Source organism: Equus caballus, chromosome 3 (genome assembly GCF_041296265.1).
Source record: "Equus caballus isolate H_3958 breed thoroughbred chromosome 3, TB-T2T, whole genome shotgun sequence".
Classification (NCBI taxonomy): domain Eukaryota; kingdom Metazoa; phylum Chordata; class Mammalia; order Perissodactyla; family Equidae; genus Equus; species Equus caballus.
The window spans coordinates 13,208,538-13,230,686 of NC_091686.1; the positions used below are offsets into that span (position 1 = coordinate 13,208,538).

The 22,149-nt window shown below is 38.7% G+C and overlaps 1 protein-coding gene across 4 annotated transcripts in view; it reads right to left on the reverse strand.

Annotated features, from left to right (window-relative positions):
- CDH8 (cadherin 8) overlaps nucleotides 1-22,149 on the reverse strand; it is a 337,578-nt gene that overhangs the window by 136,957 nt on the left and 178,472 nt on the right. For all 4 annotated transcript variants that reach the window (XM_070261901.1, XM_005608302.4, XM_070261899.1 and 1 more), the window contains 3 exons: nucleotides 16,116-16,283; nucleotides 12,295-12,482; nucleotides 8,512-8,765 (listed from right to left, as the gene is read on the reverse strand). In XM_070261901.1, the coding sequence (XP_070118002.1) occupies nucleotides 8,512-8,765; nucleotides 12,295-12,482; nucleotides 16,116-16,283 (610 nt within the window). The remainder of the gene's footprint in view (nucleotides 1-8,511; nucleotides 8,766-12,294; nucleotides 12,483-16,115; nucleotides 16,284-22,149) is intronic.

Sequence of the window (22,149 nt, forward strand, 5' to 3'; positions counted from 1 at the left end):
GGGCCTAAAAGAATGAGGGTGGCTGTGTTCCAATAAAACTTTATTTAAAAAGAAGCGGAAGGCCAGATTTGGCGCACAGGCTATAGTTTGTTGACCCCTGACCTAGCGTAAGAGAGACACTAAAGTATTCACTAAAGTCATGAGGCCTCCCTTAAGTGGGTTCTACGGGAAAAAAAAGTGGAGGGGAGACTCATAAAGTAATAAAGACACATATTCTATTACCCACAGAGGAATAAGTGTCATGATATTTGTAATGCTTGACGCATTGGAATCTAGAACACAGACCAGAACAGGAGCCTGAGTGTCCCCCTTACAATGTATGCTCCAGATCCTCTGCAAAACTACACAGAGTTAAAAGATTAACTGTGCTGCTTACATGCTCTCCTTTTTTTTTTTTTTTTTTTGAGGAAGATTAGCCCTGAGCTAACATCTGTTGCCAATGCTCCTCTTTTTTGCTGAGGAAGACTGGCCCTGAGCTAACATCCATGCTCATCGTCCTCTGCTTTATATGTGGGATGCCTGCCACAGCATGGCTTGACAAGCGGTGCCATGTCCGCACCCGGCATCCAAACCAGCGAACCCCCGGCTCCAAAGCGGAACGTGTGAACTTAACCACCACTGCACGATGTGTTGGCCCCATGTTCTCCTTCTTAAAGAGTGCAATGCATCTTGACAAATTAACTTACTGTGAAGTCCTAGTGCAAAGAAACTTGAGTTCAAATTGATCTGGCTACAGTGTCTTTAGTTCCAGGTGTGTTCCTTAGAGCACAGGGAGATGCTGCTCTTGGAGAAAAGCAGCGTATATCTATTTTTCAAATTTAACAGGCGTAAGTGCACTTTTATGTTATATAAAAAAATGTTTTGCCAAACATTGGTTTGCAGCCTCTATATGGAAAATTTATAGGAAAATACAATTTTGAGCCAACTGCAAGTGAAGATGTTATTTAGAGCCACATATAATGAAATAAACTCTTTTGTTATGAATCAGTTATTATATTTCACTGAACTCCAACTGTTTCTTTCTCACTGCTTAATTTCATTCTAGCTTTTGTTATTATGCCTAAAGAAACCATTTTAACATTTTCTCGCATGCACTTTGAGTATCAAAAATTCCATCTACAAGTTTTCACATTTTTGCCTCTAATTGCTCTACTGTTCCTCTAACTGCTTAATAAATAATACTATCTGAGTTCTGCTAGTCCTAGAATTCTAAGGTCCCCGCATCACATCGTATTTATTATTCCTTTAAGAAGAAAAAGGAGCATTTTCCTACCCAAAGCATTTCTTTATAGTGAGACAGAGAGAGGCAAAGTAAGAAAGAGAGAGAGAATAAAAATGAGAGAAAATTATAAACACACAGCCCACCCTCCAAATGAATACTAAGTTCTCTACAGGGTGAGGCTATTTCCACTTTAGCATCGTTGGCAGTCTATGGTTGCTTCCATCCAAATTTCATTAGGAAACTAAGACCTTTCTTCCTCTACGTGACCCTAAATTTCCATAATCTAGTTTTATTTATCAGTTTCAGATAGCATGTATTAAAAGCTAGTTAGAGAAGTACGAAGGACTTGGGTTTTCCATGACTACTCAGCCAGTCTCTTTACTATAGAATAAGGTTCATGAAGGCAGAGTCTCTATCTTAACACAAATTTCCTGGGAAAATGTGGGTTCCACTGCTATTAGCTGTACAACTAAATAAATAAGTTAAATAGATAAACAAATATACATTTATATAAAGTAGTATAAATAAATGGATGGCTATATGACAAAATGGATGTATGACTTAATTACTATGAGTTGAATTAGCAGAGGGAGTGCATTTTTTTGGAATAACGACTTGGAAGAGCTGGTACTTTTGAACCAGGAGACAAACTTTCATCTAGCTAAGAGTCTGCAGGAACTAAATGACCAAACTTTAATTATTTTACAAAGACTGAGTCCTCTACTAGATCCTTAGTGGGAATGCAAAGTGGTGCAGCTGCTACAGAAAACAGTATGGATGTTTCTTAAAAAACTAAAAATAGAACTACCATATGATTCAGCAATCCCACTTTTGGGTATTTATCCAAAAGAATTGAAATCAGGATCTCGAAGAGGTATTAGCACTCCCATGTTCATTCCAACACTATTTATAACAGCCAAGATGTGGAAACAACCTAAATGTCCATCAACCGACGAGTAGATAAAGAATTATGTGATGTGTAAATAGAATGGAATATCATTCAGCTTTAAAACAGAAGGAAATTCTTTAATATGCAGCATCATAGATGAGCCTGGAGGATATTATGCTAAGCGAAATAAGCCAGTCACAGAAGGACAAATACAGTAGTCCTCACTTATCTGAGGTTTCATTTGCCATGGTTTGTTATCTGTGGTCCACTGCAGTCCAAAAACATTAAATGGAAAATTCCAGAAATAAACAATTTATAAGTTTTAAATCCTGTGCCACTCTGAAATCTGACACGATCTCTCTGTGAGACATGAATCATCCCTTTGTCCAGTGTATCCACCCTGTATATACTACCCGCCCGTCAGTCACTTAGTAGCCATTTTGGTTATCAGATTAACTGTTGTGGTATCACAGTGCTTATGTTCAAATAACCCTTATTTTACTTAATGATGGCCCCAAAGCACAAGAGTAGTGATGCTGGCAATTCTGATACGCCAAAGAGAAGCTATAAAGTGCTTCCTTTAAGTGAAAAGGCCTAAGTTCTCAACTCAATAAGGAAAGAAAAAAAAGTATGCTGAAGTTGCTAAGATCAATGACAAGAACAAATCTTCTATCTGTGACTGTGAAAAGAGAAAAAGAAATTAGTGTTAGTTTTGCTGTCGCACCTCAAATATGCATGTACAAGAACAAACATAGAATATATAGGGTTCGGTACTATCTGCACTCTCAGGCATCCACTGGGCGTCTGGAGCTGTATCCCCACGGATAAGAGGGGCTACTGTGCTGCATGATTCCACTTATATGAGGTATTTAAAATAGTCAAAGTCATAGAAGCAGAGAATAGAATGGCGGTTTCCAGGGGCTGGGAGAAAGGGGATGTGGGGAGTTGTTAGTCAATGGATATAAAGTTTTAGTCATACAAGATGAATAAGTTCCAGTGATCTGCTGTACAACTTCGTTCCTGTAGTTAACAATACTGTGTTGTTCACTTAAAAATCTGTTAAGATGGTAGGTCTCACATTAAGTGTTCTTATCACAATTTAAAAAACAAAAAAAGACTAGGTCCTTACCAAAAACGGGAGTTATGGCAAGATTGTGGAGGAAGTCAATCGACCACAGTCTACCCTCTATATTAATGCCAGGTTCTCTACTGTCTGAAATATTTCCACTTGATCATTGGATATAAGGACTGTGAGAAGTGTTTTCAGCAAAGGAGCTCGTTAACAGCAAGCCTAGTAACTGAGGTCAATTATAAAAATGCCAGAATACAAGTAGGAAAGAAATATTCAGTGCTCTTGTGTTGAGTGGGCACTTATATTCAAGAGAGGAATTAGAACAACAGAGATTGTGGCCACCATGATCATGTGTCAGCCTACTCTGCTGCTGAATGGCCATCATTCCCACTTTTAATTTAAGCAGGTCGTGTGGTCTTACTCAAAGTGAATGTTCTGAAAGAAACAGGAAGGAGCTATCTACAAAAGAGTCACATGCCATCTCAACACCATGGTGACACCAAATACACAATGGAAATAAACTGACTGAGAAGGAAAAATGAACCATAGTAGTTTTGCATGAGACCACTGACTTATATTTAACACTTAGCCTGTGTTAGGAATTTTTCTCTTAAATATAAATAATTTCCTGCATATAACACCATTTCAGAGTGTCTGTCACAAAGTATGCTCTCAGGAAACATTAGCTGTCATCATCCTACTCCTCATGTAAGATGTCAGAACCTAGCAAAGCACGCACAGACATCATAGTCAATGGTAAGAAGAAATGTGGGCTTAAACCCTGACCCCACACGTCCTGCTATGTCACCATTCACAAAGAACTCATCTTTCCAGAATCTTGGCTTCCTCTCCATAAAACTGCAATCATACTGACTACTTCACGCTGTCCTTTGTGAGAATTAAGTAAAATAATACAGAATAGAAACTTAGCACAGGGCTGGCCCCATGGCCAAGTGGTTAAGTTCGCGCTCTCTGCTGCAGGTGGCCCAGTGTTTTGTAGGTTCGAACCCTGGGCGCGGACATGGCACTGCTCATCAAACCAGGCTGAGGCAGCGTCCCACATGCCACAACTAGAAGGACCCACAACGAAAAATATACAACTATGTACTGGGGGGTTTTGGGGAGAAAAAGGAAAAAAAATAAAATAAAAATAAAAAATTTAAAAAAAAAGAAAAAAAAACTTAGCACAATGTCTGATTCATCAAATAACAATAACATTGTTTCTCCCTTTGCCTCACCACTCACAGTTTGGTTCACCTAATAGTAACAAACCCCTGTAAACCGACTGATGAGCAAGGAAGTCTCCACCTACATTCTCGTTAACTCCACAGACCTGGTATATTTTCTCTCTTTCTTCATGTGCATTCTAGATTGAATGAGGCCATGGAGAGAAGGGAGAGTTTATTATTTCAACTAAATTTGATCCTGCTAAGTCGTCTCAACATGTAGAGACACAGTTGGAGCCACGGAGATCACAGAGGAAGAGAGTGTGGCGTGGGGCCAAGAACAGGCATCGTATTGTCTGAAAAACCCGGGTATGCATCACAGCTCCACTACTGACTATTTGTCTATTACCGGCCAAGTTAGTCTTTTTATCCTCAGTTTCCTCATCTGTTAAATGAGGATAATGAGTCTCATGTTACGTCATCGAGATGTTAGAGAATGAAATGAGCATATTTAGCACATCTCTGCCACATATTCAGCACTCACTAGTAACGATATTCATAGCAGCAGCAGGGACAAATTAGACTAAATGAAGTTAATTAGACTATTTAGCATGTAACTGTTACAAAAAAACCCCAGATCAGCAACGTTTAGTGGAAGAATCTCTACCGAAATAAGTACTAGATTTTTAATTCACATTTAAGACATGAAAATTGATGATGGCTTAGCTTTTATAAACAAGCCACGCTAATAGCTACTACATAGTTTATTTGATAACTTCATTTAATTATCACAGTAATCCTGTGAAAAAGATTGTATTATCCCACTATACAGATGAGGAAACTGAGTCTCAGAAAATTCCAGAGACCAGCTGCCTGACTAGAAAGTAGCAGTGATAGGATACAAAACTTAGTCTAAGTTCAAAATACATCATCTTTTAAATAATTTACACAACTTTATTCTGTTACTGAGAGGCATATAGTATTGAAGAAAATGACAAATGTTTAATTATCATTCCTGGAGGGAAGATGGTAAGACCATGAATTTTGCTTCTATGTCATTGTCTATTTTTACGGGGAAGGTAATATATAGACATAGATATAGATAAAGATACAGGTGCAGATATGGACATAGACATAGGTTCAGGTATAAGGATTTTACAATACATGCTATTTCCAGCAACAATGTGCTCTAAAAAGAAGTTGTCTTATGGGAAGTTGGCTAACCAGTAACCAACTGTATGTTTTAACATGGCCAATGCCACAATAAATGCTTATTTCTTGCTGGACGGCAAAGTAAACACTCCCCTAGAAAAAGATGGATACATTCTTGTCAGCATATAAAATACAACAGTCCTAAAGAGACATTCATGCTTTGCTATTTGTTATTCAGTAATTCCCTGAATATCCATGTCCTCTAGTTCTGTTTAAAAAGGTTAAATGGCTCTAAATCTGTCTGCTAGACTCATAAGGAACTATGTACTGCTCTGGCTAGTCAGGAAATTTAATTTTCTACTCAAATTAACCAATTGTGCATAGAGGAGGAAAGCTGCTCTTCATAACCCAATTGGGGGTGGGGGTTGGAAACAACTGCAAAAATGCAGAACAGATGCTGAAAAATGCAGTTGGTGATTCTTACATTTTTATCCCCTGGAACCAAACCACCTGCAATCAGAACTATGTGGGACTTGCCTTGTGAATAACACTTCAAAGCCCTATTGTAAATGCTTTGAAACCGTAGTCACCCCTTCTTTGGGTAGGACCATCGATGCCAAGGAACTAGCACCTGCCTGACATCTATCAGAAGCATAGACATATCCGTGTCATCAAATGCTACTTTATCTGTCCATCTCTCATGGTAACACAGCCCAAATCCCTTTAGACTGCCTGAAAACAAAATGCCTCCCAGATGAGCAGTTGTTGCTAAGCAGCCTGAAGCTCCTTGCCTTTCATACCAGTGACAATAATAAAAATAACAAGAGCAATAATAATAACAATCAAAGACAATGATAATCATCACTTGATTCCCTGTGAACTGGAATTATTATCAGGAAATCTCCATTTTAATACCAGTAAATGGACAGATTACAAAATGTGCAAAACCACGTGGCAGACTATGAACCTTGATTTTTTCCCAGTTCCACCAATTCAAGGTTACAGTCATTATGGTTTGAAAAGTTCCTCAAACTTCATCTCTATCTGATTAAAAACATGTCTCTGCACAGGAAGTCCATGCCCAATGGTACCATCGATTCCATGTTTGGTGTTTATGTGTGATTGCCCCAATCTTTGAACTCTCACTTTCCCTAAGAGCCCTTGACTTGGCTTCCTCTTGAGCCTCCTATGGGTCCCTTGCTGACAAGAGTAGAAGTCTTGTCAAATCAAGTGTTAAAACTGGCCCTGTGCCTGTTCTCTCAGCTGGACCAACCTTGCATACTCTCTTCACACGCTCTCTTATGCTCGGAGATGTGAAGAAAGTGGCAATTGCTCCTTTCTGTGTTCTTTCAGAGGAAATGGAGTGACATGAAAATGGGGCACATTCATTCATTCATTCAACAAATATCATTGTCCCTATTTTTATCAGGATTTCAATATAAAGCAATTTCAAACTTTGCAACTTGGTCAGAAATGGATGCCAACGTAAATTTATCGTTCCTGCAGGGATTACTTCCTGCCTTTGTTTTCAGTACTTGGCCCTTTGAGACATACAGATCTCTTAGGGTATGGGGTATTCTGTATGTCTATAGCTCGGTGAATGCCCTTAGAACTGAGAATGGACAACTGACCATTCCTCAAATCCTCAGGTGAAGTTCTACCTACTTAGATGTTGGGCTCTTTTAAAGGAAGCATTTTTTGTATCCTTATGGGATACACTCTTTATTATCCTGAATTTAGAAATGACTTGTGTTAAAAACAACTTTTCTAGATTCAAAAAAGAATTCTTTTTTGCCCAAACTCAAATTATTTGGGGCCCTGACTCTTCTGCTTGGTTTCACTTCCAGCCTCAAAGTTTCAGCATCCTTGCGAGTACTGGGAATTTAATACATAAAAAAGACGTGAATAAATAAAGCCTCCAGAAAGCTCGCTTGTCTAGAATTTCCCTAAATGAAGAATTAATTAGAAGGATATCTGCCCTAAATCCCTATGACTTAGAAACTGAATGAGTTGGGTATGAGTTGACATTGTCCTCATAGATTAACTGGACAATGTTTTAAAACTGTATTCTTTCATCTAGTTCTCTCTCTCTCTCTTTTTCAACAAACATTTCTAAGGCAATATTTGAAATCCACACTCAAACACATCATTAGCCAACACTTCACCCTTGGAGACCAATGTACGAGTTATAGATTTTCAGTGTTCTTTCAGAAGAAAGCTATTTAACTTGAGCACCTGTATTGTCATTTGGGTGACTGGCAAAATAGAAAAGATGTACACAGTTCAACAGAAAAAAAAATAGAATTGAGCCTCATTTCTAAAAAAGGCAGAAAAAACTTTAATAAAGGATTATTTCTCACCTCGGGAAAAATTTTTGAGCTGAGAAAGTATAAACAAAAGGTATTTCTAAAATTGCAGAGAAAGATTTTGTCTGAAAGTCACCAATCCAGATATGCTGACCTATCAGAAATGCCCATGAAATGATAAGAAGATAATTCAAAGCCAAACACCAAACAGAAATAACTTAGGAGCCTCTTAATGTGTTGAGACAGTGGTCTCACACCTCTAAATTCTCATATATAATTCACTGTAACTGTCAAAGGAGAAAGAAGAGAAACCTAGCAATACTTTCCCAATGCTAGAAAAAAAGGACAAATTCACAAGCAAGCAAAAAATATGTAATAAAAAGATCCACTCAAATGCACTGCAAAACATACGTGATTTTGCATTTTCACTGAGCTCTTGCAAAGCTGGAATAGCTTTATTCACTGTGATATTCCTGGCTTTGGGTATTGTATGGAGCTTTTAGTAGGTGTGTGTGCACGTGTGCACATCTCACACATGCACGTGCATATGCACGCACACACATGCCTCAAATATGTTTACCAAAATTCCTTGGTTATGTGAACATAGGCCCAAAGACAGCCACACAGAATGTTTACATAAGTGCACTTTGCACTGATTTGCTTGTCATTTGATGTAGACAGTATTGCTTTTAAAAGAGAAATACCTTATAGGACTGGCAGTGATATCAGGGTCACGAGCTGTCACTTGCCCAATCACGGAGTTGAGAGCAGCATTTTCATGAACTTCGAGGAGGTACGTTGGTGAAGAGAAGACAGGAGGCTCATCAGCATCCTCCACAACAATTTTGACCGTCGCCGTATCTTTAAAGGGCCCCCTGCCACTGAAACGTGGGTCAATGTGGACATTGGCTGCCTCTACCTTCAGCGTATAGGATTTTTTGGTCTCAAAGTCCAGAGGCTGTTAAGAAATGACAAAGATGAATGTTTCTCACTAATGACCACAGCAGCAAGAACAAATGAGTGTAATGCTGATGGATGATAGTGATGTGCATTTAAGCCCATTTGTGAGCCTTAATGGGATCACTCTCCATTCCCCCAGATTCAACCTGTAAATTTTACAGGCATTTATTGATATCTGTTTATTATACAAGCTCAGTGAATCTAATCTCCTATTGTTTTGTTTTGTTTTGCTCATTTCACTTGGAATTCACAAAATATTCACAGTCATGAATTGTGCCATCAAAATTTCACTTCAGAGTCATAATAAAATTTTACTAGTGATGGCATGACCTGCATGCCAATCAGCCAGTTAATCGGGACTCTGCCGGTAGGAGATAAGGCAGCATCGAACACAATCTCTATCTGGGAAGAATATTTTATCATTTCTGCAACAGTGTGTGAAATGTACAGAACTAGAAATAATCATTGTTTAGTCCAAGGAGACATTTTAAGCCATAATTGAGCACTAATCCCGACAAAGAGTGTTTTCTTATTGCACTTCCAAAGCATGGCTGCTCCACTGATCATGTGGCTAAAAGGAGGTTTATTATTTTTTGGATATTCCTACAAGGTCTCTATTACGGGTCCTGTACTATGAAGCAGGTGGGCTTATAAAGAAATATGTATGCAGATACATATTTACTTGTGTTTATATTTAGAAGAAGGAAGAGTGAGAGCAGTATATATAGATAACTAGGTCTGGCTGAGACTCCATCAACCACTTAAAAGCAATTTGAAATTACCTCATTGCTCCATTACTGACAATATTTCTGACATATTAATACCTCATTCCTTAAAAGCCCCAGAGACTTTAGTTAATGACCTTGGTAAATAGAGATAGGTAAAAGAACAAGTCCCCTTAAAAAACCAGAAGCCCATCTGCATCAGAACTCTTACAGTTCAATTCTCAGCAATGCATCATACCTCAGATTTTGAGGATGTATGTCTGTCAAGGTTCAAAGAGACAACTTAGGTTTGCATTGCAATTTTTTATAAGAAACAGAAATTTAAATCTGCAATGTAGATTTAAAAAAATAGGAAACTGGAACACAAGCTGGCATTAGTGAACTCTTTCCAAACTCCTGTACAAGCTTAAGTATATATTCTTATTTAAAAATTTTGTGAGGGCTGGCCTGGTGGCACAGTGGTTAAGTTTGCATACTCTGCTTTGGTGGACTGGGGTTTGCAGGTGCAGATCCTGAGCACGGACCTATACACTGCTCATCAAGCCATGCTGTGGTGGCGTCCCACATACAAAATAGGGGAAGATTGGCACGTATGTTAGCTTAGGGACAATCTTCCTCATGAAAAAGAAAAAACAGCTGTGGACTTTTATATTTAAATTCAGTTTTAATGAGAATTGGCTTTTTTTGTAATGTTTTCTAGTAAATAAGACAGATAGTCACTTCTTTGTCTATTCTGAACTTCCTAGGTACATATACCCGTGAATAGATGATTCAACATCAGCATTTTCACTATAACAATTTTTCAATTTGAAATTCTTCATAAACCCTGGTAAGGACAACAGATTACATTCTGCTTAATACTTGGCTCCACATAACGACAATGTACCCAAACACATGCTGGTGTCCTTAGAATTTTATCAGACAAAAAAGAGGACTCATGAATTGTGGAAATATGGCTCCCTATACATTTTTCTCTAGAGCAAAATATATGTGTTTCCTGGTGTCAAGATGTGCAGTATATGCTTCCAATTTATGAATAACAGTGAATAAAAATACAGCAAACAGATAATTGCTTCAGTTTATAAAAGTACCTTACGGTAACAAAGGATAGCAGTTAATAATAACAATAAAAATGACATTAGGAATCATTAGCCAAGGAAAATGTGGCTCTGGGTTATTCAGTAATTGACTCAACTATAATTATACTGTACTCTATTTCAAACATGAGTTTTTAAATACTTCGCAGCTCTTAATCCTAAACTCAAGCCAGATAAAAAGGCAGACATTTTTCTTCAAAATTGATCTTTTAAATTTATTTTAACCACAAAAGTATATCCAGAAAACCCCAAGTTCCCATTGTCAGTAGCTCTCCAATGGGAGATTTTTAAGAGCACGATGGCTAGAATCAGATTCCTGTGCAACATGGCAGAGAGAATCAGGTACAGTTATGCATCACTTACCAACAGGGATACATTCTGAGAAATGTGTCATTAGATGATTTCGTCGTTGTGCAAACATCACAGAGTGTACTTACACAAACCTAGATGGCATAGCCCACTACACACCTAGGCCACATGGTACTAATCTTGTGGGACCACAATCGTATATGCAGTCTTGACCAAAACATCATTATATGGCGTATGATTGTAGTAAGCTTGGAGTCATGTCAATGTAACGCTGTTCAAGACAGAGGGGAAAATTATTGGCTCCCAATAGTGTGGCCCACCATCTATCTTCTTATGCACGAACAAGCAATTTAAAAATTAAAACTTGTGCTACATCATGACAAAGTATGAAGAGCAGTATTAACAAAATAATCATGATGAGGATAAGAGGATATTTTTCCTTGCAAATGTCTGTGTCCCTAAGATATGGAACTGCATTCTACACATAATGTAGATGCCACAGTGAAAAATATATATGGAAAATGTTGTATAGAATTTTTCACATCTACCATCAAAAAAATCGGTTGCTGGCAAAAGCAGTGGCAAATGGTCTTATATTATTTGTGTTGTGCATGGAGGTTTCTTTCTCCAATGGTAGCCCCATACCCAGGAGCAAGGCAAAGATGAGCTTCCTGTACCACAATGCTTGGACTTATGATGTATGGTTTGGAATATCCAATGGTAGCAGGGCTGGCCCTGCCCTACGAGTGCCAGAGCTAGCCAAAAGAACTGAAGCTGACTGCCTTGTCTGTCTTTGAGTTTCCCTGAAAGCAGAGCCTGCAATAAAGACTTAGGAACTTCCAGAGCATTTTGCAGCAATGTTCCAAGAAGCAGGAGTGCAGAAATGGGGAGGGTTACATACAGAAGGATTAAAAGCCATTGAACTTGCTGCCTCTGTGAACAAATGAAGCTTCTTCCCATTGAGAATCCTCTTAGAAACCATAGATAATATGCCTCAGAATAAAGTCTTCAAAGACTAAGAACTGTCCACCAATCTTTGTCCCTCATTGCTTGAGGGTTGCCTTCAGAGTGTTGACCTCTCTACATAGTTGGAATGCTCTGTACAAGAACTGAGAAAATTCCTGAATCTTACGGAAAAACACTGAGGCATAGAGAGGAGACAAACAATGGGTGAGATGGGAGGCTAGCACCACCCATGGTAACTGTTTACCAGAGCTTTAGCTGAAATGTAAAGTAGGGCCAAGGCACACGAGGTGCAAAAAGGACTCTACTTTTTCACAACTAAAGAAGCTAAATCTTTATTAGCTCTAAGAACATGTCAGGAAGCCCACCCAAACTTCAAAACTCAAGTTTCAAAGAGGTATTTTGAAGATGAGCAAAATCTTCCTTAGCTTACCTTTCTTAGTCTTATAATGCCATCCTGGGCCTGGGCATCAGAAGTGATTTCAAAGAGTGCTGTTCCATCGCCATCAATGATATCATATGATGACTGTGCATTTTCACCAATATCCTGATCATTGGCTTTCACTCTTCCTATGGCAGTGCCAAGAACCACATCTTCTGGTACTGAGAAGTGATACAGACCTTAGAAAAGTGGAGAAATGTTGAGCATTACACAAATTCCATTCATTCACTAATCCATTTAGCAAATATTTTTTGGGCACCTCCTTTGTTCTGGGCACTCCTGTGTCGATGCTACCAATACAGTGATGGAAAAGATAAAAATATCCTTTTTGCTGTGGAATATACAACCTTAAAATGAGTCCCAGAAGAAGTAGTGATCTCTCTTTGAGACTCTCCTGAGATACGGAACTTATTCAAGCATATGTTTACCAAGTATATATTTGGAGCAGTTATGTCAGGATATCAGTGACTCGATGTGAATGTCCTTTCCAATTTGCTGTATAATCACATTGGCTGCCCGTGGGGATCTTCATTGTTGCCCAACATAAAATATTAAGCTAATTTCAGCACAGAAAGATGCAATGTGTAACACACTGAAAGTCACTTTTGAAGTTACCTTTATATTTACAGGCTTGTAGACCATTTCTGATAAAATCCAATTACTAAACTTCTGCTGTGCCCTGCAGCAAGCTGTTCAGACACATGAAACACTTCTCTTGTTACTAAAGTCCTCATTGCTCTGAAGACCAGAAATCCTACCTTCAAAACTCTCTAGGCAAAATACAATTCTAGTGTATGTTCATTTTCCTATGGGGGCAGGAAAACATGTCTAATTAGTGGTATTCATCTCATTTTTATTCAAATCACTTTACTTGCTGTATTGGTATCACTCACTTTCTTTGGTGTACAGGAAGCTGTTGGTACCCTAGCCACACCCCCCCCACATGGAACTTCCATCTCCTGCATTTTTTTGCCTGAGGCTTTTCTCTGACCTTCGGAACCCATTTTGTCCACTGCCTGTCAGGCCAGAGCTACCAGAAAATTAATGCCCCCACAGAAGCAGGCCTTAAAGACTCACCCAAATGAGTATATGAAATCCCAGGCTCCTCCCCTCTCTGGTAATATAACATTGAGCTATTTCTTTTCCTTTGTTTATTTACAGTGTTCCCGAGTTTCCCCAATGGGATAAACCTCCAGTCACCCACAGTAGCAGTTGGCTTGATAATGTACATTATCGGCTCCCTATCTTTCTTTCTCTCACATCCTCACTTCCCTGCTGTCATTTCTTGGGATCATCTCCAAGATAAACTACTTACAATCAAATTCTCATCTCAGTGCCTGTTTCTGGGGAACCCAAACTCAACAACCAAGAAGTTTTAGTCCCATTGCAACATAAACAAGGGAAAAATAAACATTCAATGAACTAAAAACCCAAAAGGAGAAATTAATTCTGGAGAACATTACCTAATTGTAGTTTGAACTCAATCACCGAATCCCTTGGATAAACTAGGGCACATTTTACACAATAGAACAAGATTAGCTAAGATGATGGGTAAGGTTTTCTCCTAGCACTAACACTCTTTTATTTAATGATGAAATAAAAATGTCTTTCAGAATCATGAAATTATGGGACTGGGGAACAAGAATTTTTTCCAAATAATTTTGCCATAAGGTAGGCACTGAAAATCATCATGTCAAGCACAAGTCTTCCAATTCTCTAGTAATTGGTGTAATGATTCCATTTCCTTCAAACTTTGTATTCCAGATAAGGTTTGAGATGATCCCTTTAGGTATGCTTATTCAGTCAATAAGCCAGCAAGGGGACTCACCTTGCTGGCAGACAGGCATCAAAGAGCCTTGGCAAAAAAGCCAATGGAATGGTTCTTTCTCCACTCCTATTTGCTTATTCTCTTCATCTCTATCAGTGTGATCATAGTTAATAGTTATTACCTCTAAGAAAGGGAAAGCTTTTGAAACTCACCTGCCACTGCTGAATTGAAATAATCATTTTCTGATAAAGCAGAGTTGCATATGAGAGCATTAACTATAATAGCAACTGAAAAAGAAAAGTAGAGGGAAGGATAGGAGAAATGGTATTCTCCATTTCAATAATTGTGTTAAAAGGGTTGCATTGTTGTTTGATTTATAAATGGCCAGATGTGAAAATTCTAATGTTCCTAATGAAAATGTATCTTTTCTGTTCATTCTACCTTGGAATTTCTGCAGATAAATTCTCATTGGTACCTCAAATGTGTCATTTTTCAAGCCCTGTTTCTGTCTCTCTCTCCCTCTCTCACTGTCCTTCTCTCTCTCCTCGAAAACTGGTTCTCCACGGTATTTCCTTTCCCAGCAAATAGCACCAGCTCACATCTAATCTCTAATGTCAGAAATATGATGTCACCTCCTCAACCAAAAATTCAATCCATCCTTAGGTTTTTGTTATCATTAACTCTTAAATATCTATCACACCTAGACACATTTCTCCACTTCCACTGCCACCACCCTTGCTTGCCAGGGCTACCATCACCTTTTATGGGAATGATTACAAACACCCTTAACCGGCTATAACGTGGAGAAGACATTGCAAGCAGGCCAGATTTCATTTTCTTTGATTTCCCTGGAATCAAATCCTATTACTCAACCTATGCCTTAAAATCTTTTCACGGCTTCCTAGTGATCGTGGGACAAAGATTACAGTACTTAAATAGCCTATAAATCCAAGTATGGTTACCTCCTGACTAACCTAACTCTCCAGCCTTTGTTCTCTAGCTGTAGTAAAATTCTTTTAACTCTCATCCAGGGTCATATACTCTCCTTCCACAGGGCTTTTGGACATCCTTTTCCTCCAGTTGCAATGTCTATCCTCCCCTCCTCTGGTTTCACCTTGTTCCAGCTAATCCCTATTCACCATTCATATCTCAACTCAAGAGTTTCCATGTCATCAACACCTTCCAAAATTGTTTCTCTATGTCAGATTACTTGGATAAATGTTCAGAAGAAAGGGCTTCTATGAGAGTTCAAGAAAGTTGGCAAATAATGATGGTCTAATTCTTTGATGATACTGCCTAGAATGCTGTTGAGAGGTTTCTGAGGCAGAGCACAGCCTTAGCAGGGACGAGTAGAGTCAGCCATCATTGATGATCCCCAGCCGCAGGAAGGAGGAGAGCATATTTTGCAGCAAGTATACAGCCTATCTGCTTCCCTCTCTCAAGCCCTAGAGATTGTTTCTTTTATACAACAAGTGGGACTAATGATAGAGCCATATCTGAGGTGCATTTATGTTATGCTATTTTTTTTACTGGGGAAGATTAGCCCTGAGCTAACATCTATGCCAATCTTCCTCCACTTTATATGTGGGTTGCTGCCTCAGCATGGCTGACAAGTGGTGTAGGTCTACACCTGGGATCCGAACTCATGAACCTGGGCCACTGAAGTGGAGTGTGCCTACCTTAACCACTACACCATGGGCCAGACCCCTGAGGTTCATTTTAATCATTCTCTCAAATTTTATTAATGGGAGCTACCATGTAATAGAGAAATAAGCACACATCTTGCAGTCAGACACACTGGTTCTAATTCTCAGCTCCACTACCTATTATATGCTTGGTATTTGGAAATTTTCTCAACTTGTTTGAAATTTGTGAAGTGGGGATAGATTTAGAACCCAAATGACAGGAGAGTATTGCCATACCTTGCATATAATAAGGACTCAATGACTGCTACTGGGTTTTTGGATGTCATTGAAAGTGAGAATATAAATTCAAATGAAAGCATTATGCTGAGATTCTCATCCAGTACAGGAAATTCACTTACTCTGGGCAAATTTGGGAGGATTGTCATTAACATCGGTAAGGGTCACTGTAAGTGTCGTGGTCCCAGACAGGCCTCCGGAGTGTCCACCCATATCTTTGGCTTGGATAACGACCAGGTACTCCTCCTTGGCTTCTCTGTCCATGTTGGGAAGGGCAGTTTTTATAATTGCTGAGGGGGAAAAATGGCAGAATGATTTTCAGGCAGACAGCTCATTCAAAAATGAATGTGTGAATCACACACACACACATATACAAAAACACACACATGGTGCATACATCAAGCTTCCACTGAGGTAATTTTCTGTTTTCTTTTGACATTTAACTGGCATGCAACTGTAATGCCAACACTGAGAAAACTGTAGTCATAGACATTAGATAACTTGCAAAAATACATTTTATAATGTATAAAAAAAGAACTTGCAAAAATATACATTAGAAAGTAAACTGAATGACAGACTCTTGCCTACCAAATTAAAGTATAAATCATAACAGCCTCATCTATCCAGGAAAAGCCCCAGAAGTGCAAGAATCCTACAATTTATCACAGACTCCAATTCCCCTCCAAGAGGAGTAAATACACAAATAGCTTGAAGGCTCTGAGGTCAAAGATAAATTATTCTGAAGCTCACAAATACATTAGAGAGATGAAAGAAACAAATGCATTACTAGAATCAGCTTAAATGAATAAAACACCAATCAGAATTAATATAGGCAGGTGTCAAAGTCCTAAGGTACTGTTCAACTACATTTATATTTTAATTGTGAAAGTGATAAATATGTTAGAAAAATAGGAAGATATAGAAAAGAGAAAAGGCAGTAAAACATAAAATTATACAAAATAACATAATACCATCAGTGCTAAAATGTTAGTGTTTTTTCTTCTGCTATATTTTCAGGGTTTTAGCTAACCGTCTATTTGTGTCTTTTCACTGATAATTTAATATTTTTGTTAAAGAGTTAAAATTTGCATAGATACTTCTGAAGTTACAATCATGCACCACATAATGACGTTTTGGTCAATGATGGACCACATACACACCAGTGGTCCCATAAGATTAGTACCATATAGCCTAGGTGTGCAGTAGGCTATACCATCTAGGTTTGTGTAAGTACACTCTATGATGTTCACATAATGACGAAATCACCTAACGATGCATTCTCACGACGTGTCCCTGTCGTTAAGCGGCACATGACTGTATCTGACTCTTTCTGTCATCTTACAGGGGGATCTGCTTCTAATGGTCATGCTTTTCACACTCCCCATTGGAGAGGTATTGAAGATGGGAACCTGGAGTTTTCTAGACATGCTTTTATGAAGTGATGCATGGCTGTTCCTGAAAATCTTTACTTAGCCCTCTCCCTACACTCATACCTCTTTTCATAGACATATATTGCTAACCTTTTGATGTGTATAACTCCAAGGTCGTTCTATGTATATGCGTACAAGTGTGTATATATGCATATGAATATTTAACCACAAATATCATCATGATATAGGCATTGTTTTGTGACTTTTTTTTACACAATGGATATCTTTGAGATCGTTTCTTCTTAGCACATAGATGTCCAACTCTTTACTTTTTAGAGCAGCATAATTGTTCTTTTGTGAATGTACTTTGAATAACTTAGGCATTCCCACAGTAATGGATATTGAGATTATTTCAAACTTTTTTCCCATTTCAAAGAACAATCAGATGCCTTATAATGATGAAACCATATTTTTCTGTGTCCTGTATTTTTACTTAACTCTATGTCATAAGATGCCCCTCCAATGCTGCTAAAAGCCCCTAATAAAATCTATTATGACCAGCCCAGAGTACTCCTATTGAATGGATGTGTGTTACATCTCTGGCCCAAATGTAAGAAACCTGTCTGAATTAAAGATAATCCCGCTCACTTCTAACCCCAGGGACATCATAAACATTCAATTTCAATGGAGGGTGAGCTACTCTCTTGGCCACTTCTAAAGTTTTAATTCCGGTTTTTCGGACTCATATGCTCTAATTAAATCATTTGTCTGTAAAAAGTTTGTGAGGAGTTCAAGTCCTTGAATCCTTCAAGTAGCAGGCGAGGCACAAGAGTGCCCAGGGAAATCTAACCTACCAAGGAAGTGTGCATGCTCCGGGAGTAGCTGTGAGTTCTTACATACTTTATAAGACCTTGATACCACTTTTACATCACGGCTTCCCATTCAGGCAGCACCCAATCAGACAGCCCTGCTTGTTTGGAAACATTGATAGAAACATAATAATATCTTTCAAAACAATGGTTTGTTACAAGATTTGATCATATTGTAGCATAACTCAATAGATCACGCTCACAGGGTTATAAACAAAAACAGAAAGAAGAGAAAAATAGAAATATAGCAATCACTCAGACTTGGATCACCGTGAGCGCAAAATAAACAAAAGAGCAGAAAACAGCAACAGTAACAATAACAAAACCTCTTCATTATTAGGATGAGATGCCAATATGGCTACTCTGCTATGGATATATATTTTCATGGCTCAGAGTATCTTCATTATGGGTAAGAAGGATCAGAAAATTGTTTCACTGCTGTGATATTTACATGAGTGTTTGTAAAGCTTAGGTATCACCACATTCTGAGGTCATGATGAATTAAAGCCAGTCACTGGACTTTGAAATTTGGCATGCAGCTTCTAATAATCAGAGGGAATTGATATAATTCTGAAGGAAGGCAGCAGCTTTTATCAAAGAATTTGATGGATTGAGGTCTACATACGCATCCTCTCAGGTTACTTCGATGGGAGATTTTTTTTTTTTCTTGAGGAAGATTAGCCCTGAGCTAACATCCGCCACCAATCCTCCTCTTTTGCTGAGGAAGATTGGCCCTAAACTAACATTCAGGCCCATCTTCCTCTATCTTATACGTGGGATGCCTGCCACAGCATGGCTTGATAAGTGGTGCGTAGGTAAGTGCCCAGCATCTGAACCGGTGAACCCTGGGCCACCGAAGCGGAGTGTGCAAACTCAACCACCGTGCCACTGGCCGGCCCCTAATGAAAGAACTTTTACAATTTCCTCAGAGTCAGAGAAGATTGGTTTGTATTGTTCTCATCATTTTAAAAAGTATATTGTGAGAATGTAAATTAAAAAAAAATTGATGTCTCTCAGACACTTGGAATAATTTTTGAGGCTCAGTTGAAAATAGCATACCTGGGTTGCTGTCTGTGAGTTGTATTAGAATATGAATGAAGCATCATGATTGAGGGACTTGCTTAAATGAGACAAGAAGAGCTCTGTGGGTCTCCATCTGTTACAGAAATGTTTATGCCCTCCACCATCAAGGCATATGGCTTCATACTACCTAAGATGCATATCTATCGACTAGTTTGAGTCCCCTTATAAATGCCCCCTCATTTTGAAGTCAAGCAAATTTGGTTTCTCATGTTATTCTCACACTTACTAGCTTTGTGACCATGACCAAATTGTTAAACCCATCATGACTTAATACTCTACCCTGTCAACTGGAGATAATAACCAACCTCTCATTGGGGTATTCTTAGGTTATGTGAGATAATTCATGCAAAGTTCTTGGTACTCAGTAGTTACTCAAATCTGCTATTTACTTACCCATTTTTCCTTCCCAATCAGAATTTATTTAATACCTATCTGGATGGTGGTTAGAGTGCTGAACATTCTCCAATTGTTCCTCCAGATCCACTTTCCAGCACCCTCCACTTACTCTTGGCATGGCAGAGTGAGCATTATGGATTGTGTCAACGAAGTGCCCTATTTTCTGGCTTTGTGTTAGACTCAATCAACATATATTACCCTAGGTGATTGTGAGAATGGAGCAGGTGAGGTTCCAGACTCCCCATATGCTTCAATCACACATTTGGCTACTCTCTGATTTTATCTTCAGATAATACCACAGCAAAACTCTAGCATCCAATAGCTGCCCCAGTCCTTTGCTCCTTCAGGCCTAGGAGTAATGATGACACTGCTGTCGCCAGCCTTGGGGTGCTTTGCTAGCCCTTGATGGTCTCCCTTAACCTGCTCATGCTTCTGTCAATAGTTCTTTCTTTAAACTCTCCTCAATCACCCCATTCCTGCCAGGATCCTAAAAGATATGGTTAGGGTACTGGTTCTTTATCCAAGTGTCAAACGTGTTTCCAGCATGCCGTTCTTAAGCAGACATCTACAGTTCAAAAGCACTTCAATGTAATAATATATTATTGTTTAAAGGACCACTCCTTGATATGGCAGAGCAAGGATTTGTTTCCTTATCTGTAAAATGAGAATAACATCTATTCAGTCAAGTGAGATGCTCAAGATGACCCTGCTGAGAAGCTGCACATCCAGGAGTCCTCACATTTCCTTTTTCCTGATTCGACATTGGGAGCATGTGTCCTGATTTTTAAGGCAAACAGGGAATCTCTCCAAGGTTTCTTTAGGGCATGCAGTATTGCTGATTGGCTTCATTACAAACTGTATAATGAACAGCTATTGCTATTCCTGAGCCCACTGCCTCTAGTCTCGACCTTACAACTAACAGCAACTCATTAGAAAATGCAAGATAGAATTTCTGGAATTTTTTTCCAGCTATCTCGTGGCCATAAAGGAAGGATAGGAAAAATCACAAGTGCCGTTGACTCTCTTATTCTCCTCCTTGTGTTGGGGCATATGTACACACGTTACTTAACTTTTTAAAATCCTATTCAAAAAATTGACCATCTCACTCACATGGATATTGCAAGATGTTGATAAACTGCTGAAATAGAAGCTTAAAAACTACCTTAAAAGTTCCTTCTACTTCTGTCCTGGATTATTTGCTATGGCTCACATACTCTCCTGAGCATTAGTAGCTTTAGGCTATTTCTTTTGAACTTCCGTATTTTAAAAATTTTTGTTTGGTATTAAATACCACCTAACACAGAGCAGAAAATATAGCAGTTAAGTTCTTTTCCCTCTCTGATTTGATAAGTTAAAAATTTGGACCTATGAATACTAAAAAGTTACTAATATCCTCAAGTAAGTGGCATTTTTATCCATTTTCAAACTTTGGTTTTAAAAAGGCAGATAGGAGATACTTTTTTTGCCAAAATAAACTAATGTAAAACCCTTTCGATGGTGCTAATTTAAAATAACTCCCTATTGCCCAAGATGTGAATTGTGTCACTCTTTTTTCACAGTAGTGGGCCAGCAAAAGTAGCACTCTTGGGGGCCAGCCTGGTGCACAGTGGTTGCATTTGCACACTTCCCTTCAGTGGCCCAGGGTTCACCAGTTCAGATCCTAGATATGGACCTACACACCGTTTATCAAGTCATGCTGTGGTAGGCATCCCCCATATAAAACAGAGGAAGATGGGCACAGATGTTAGCTCAGGGTCAATCTTCCTCAGCAAAAAAGAGGAGGACTGGCAATAGATGTCAGCTCAGGGCTAATCTTCCTAAAAAGAAAAAACAAGAAAGAGCAGTGCTCATGTCTCCCCACATGCTTATAGTTACACATTCATGTAGGTCCACACTCGGGATTCGAACTCACAAACTCTGGGCTGCCAAAGTTGAGCATGTAAACTTAGCCACTACTCTATCAGACGGGCCCCTAGAATTTTCAATTTTATGGTAAGCAGTATGACAAACAGCTTTTTTCTGGAGCAGTGAGTAAAATTCTTTGATGTAGGTATTTGATAAACAGCCTAACAAAAAAGAGAATCAACTTAGTTAATTAAGCATGGTAATTTCAGGATCGACACGGAGTTGATATAATTCAAAATATTATACTTTTTGTCTTTGACTTTTGTAAATTTCCAACTCAGTAATCGTTCTAGGGCTCAGACCTAGACTCCTTACCTAGTCATTCTTGGATAAATCACAGAAAATCGCTGGGAAAAACTTTTTTCCATGAAAATAGGGGGCTCTAACATTTTAAGAAGAAAAAAACACAATTGGTGTTAAGGAGGATGAACCTGTCCTGCTGGATTCTCAGTAACATTAACTGCAGAGAAGATCCAGGAAAAAGTAGGTAAACAATTACATTTTAGAAGAGTTTCCCCACAACTTCATTTTGA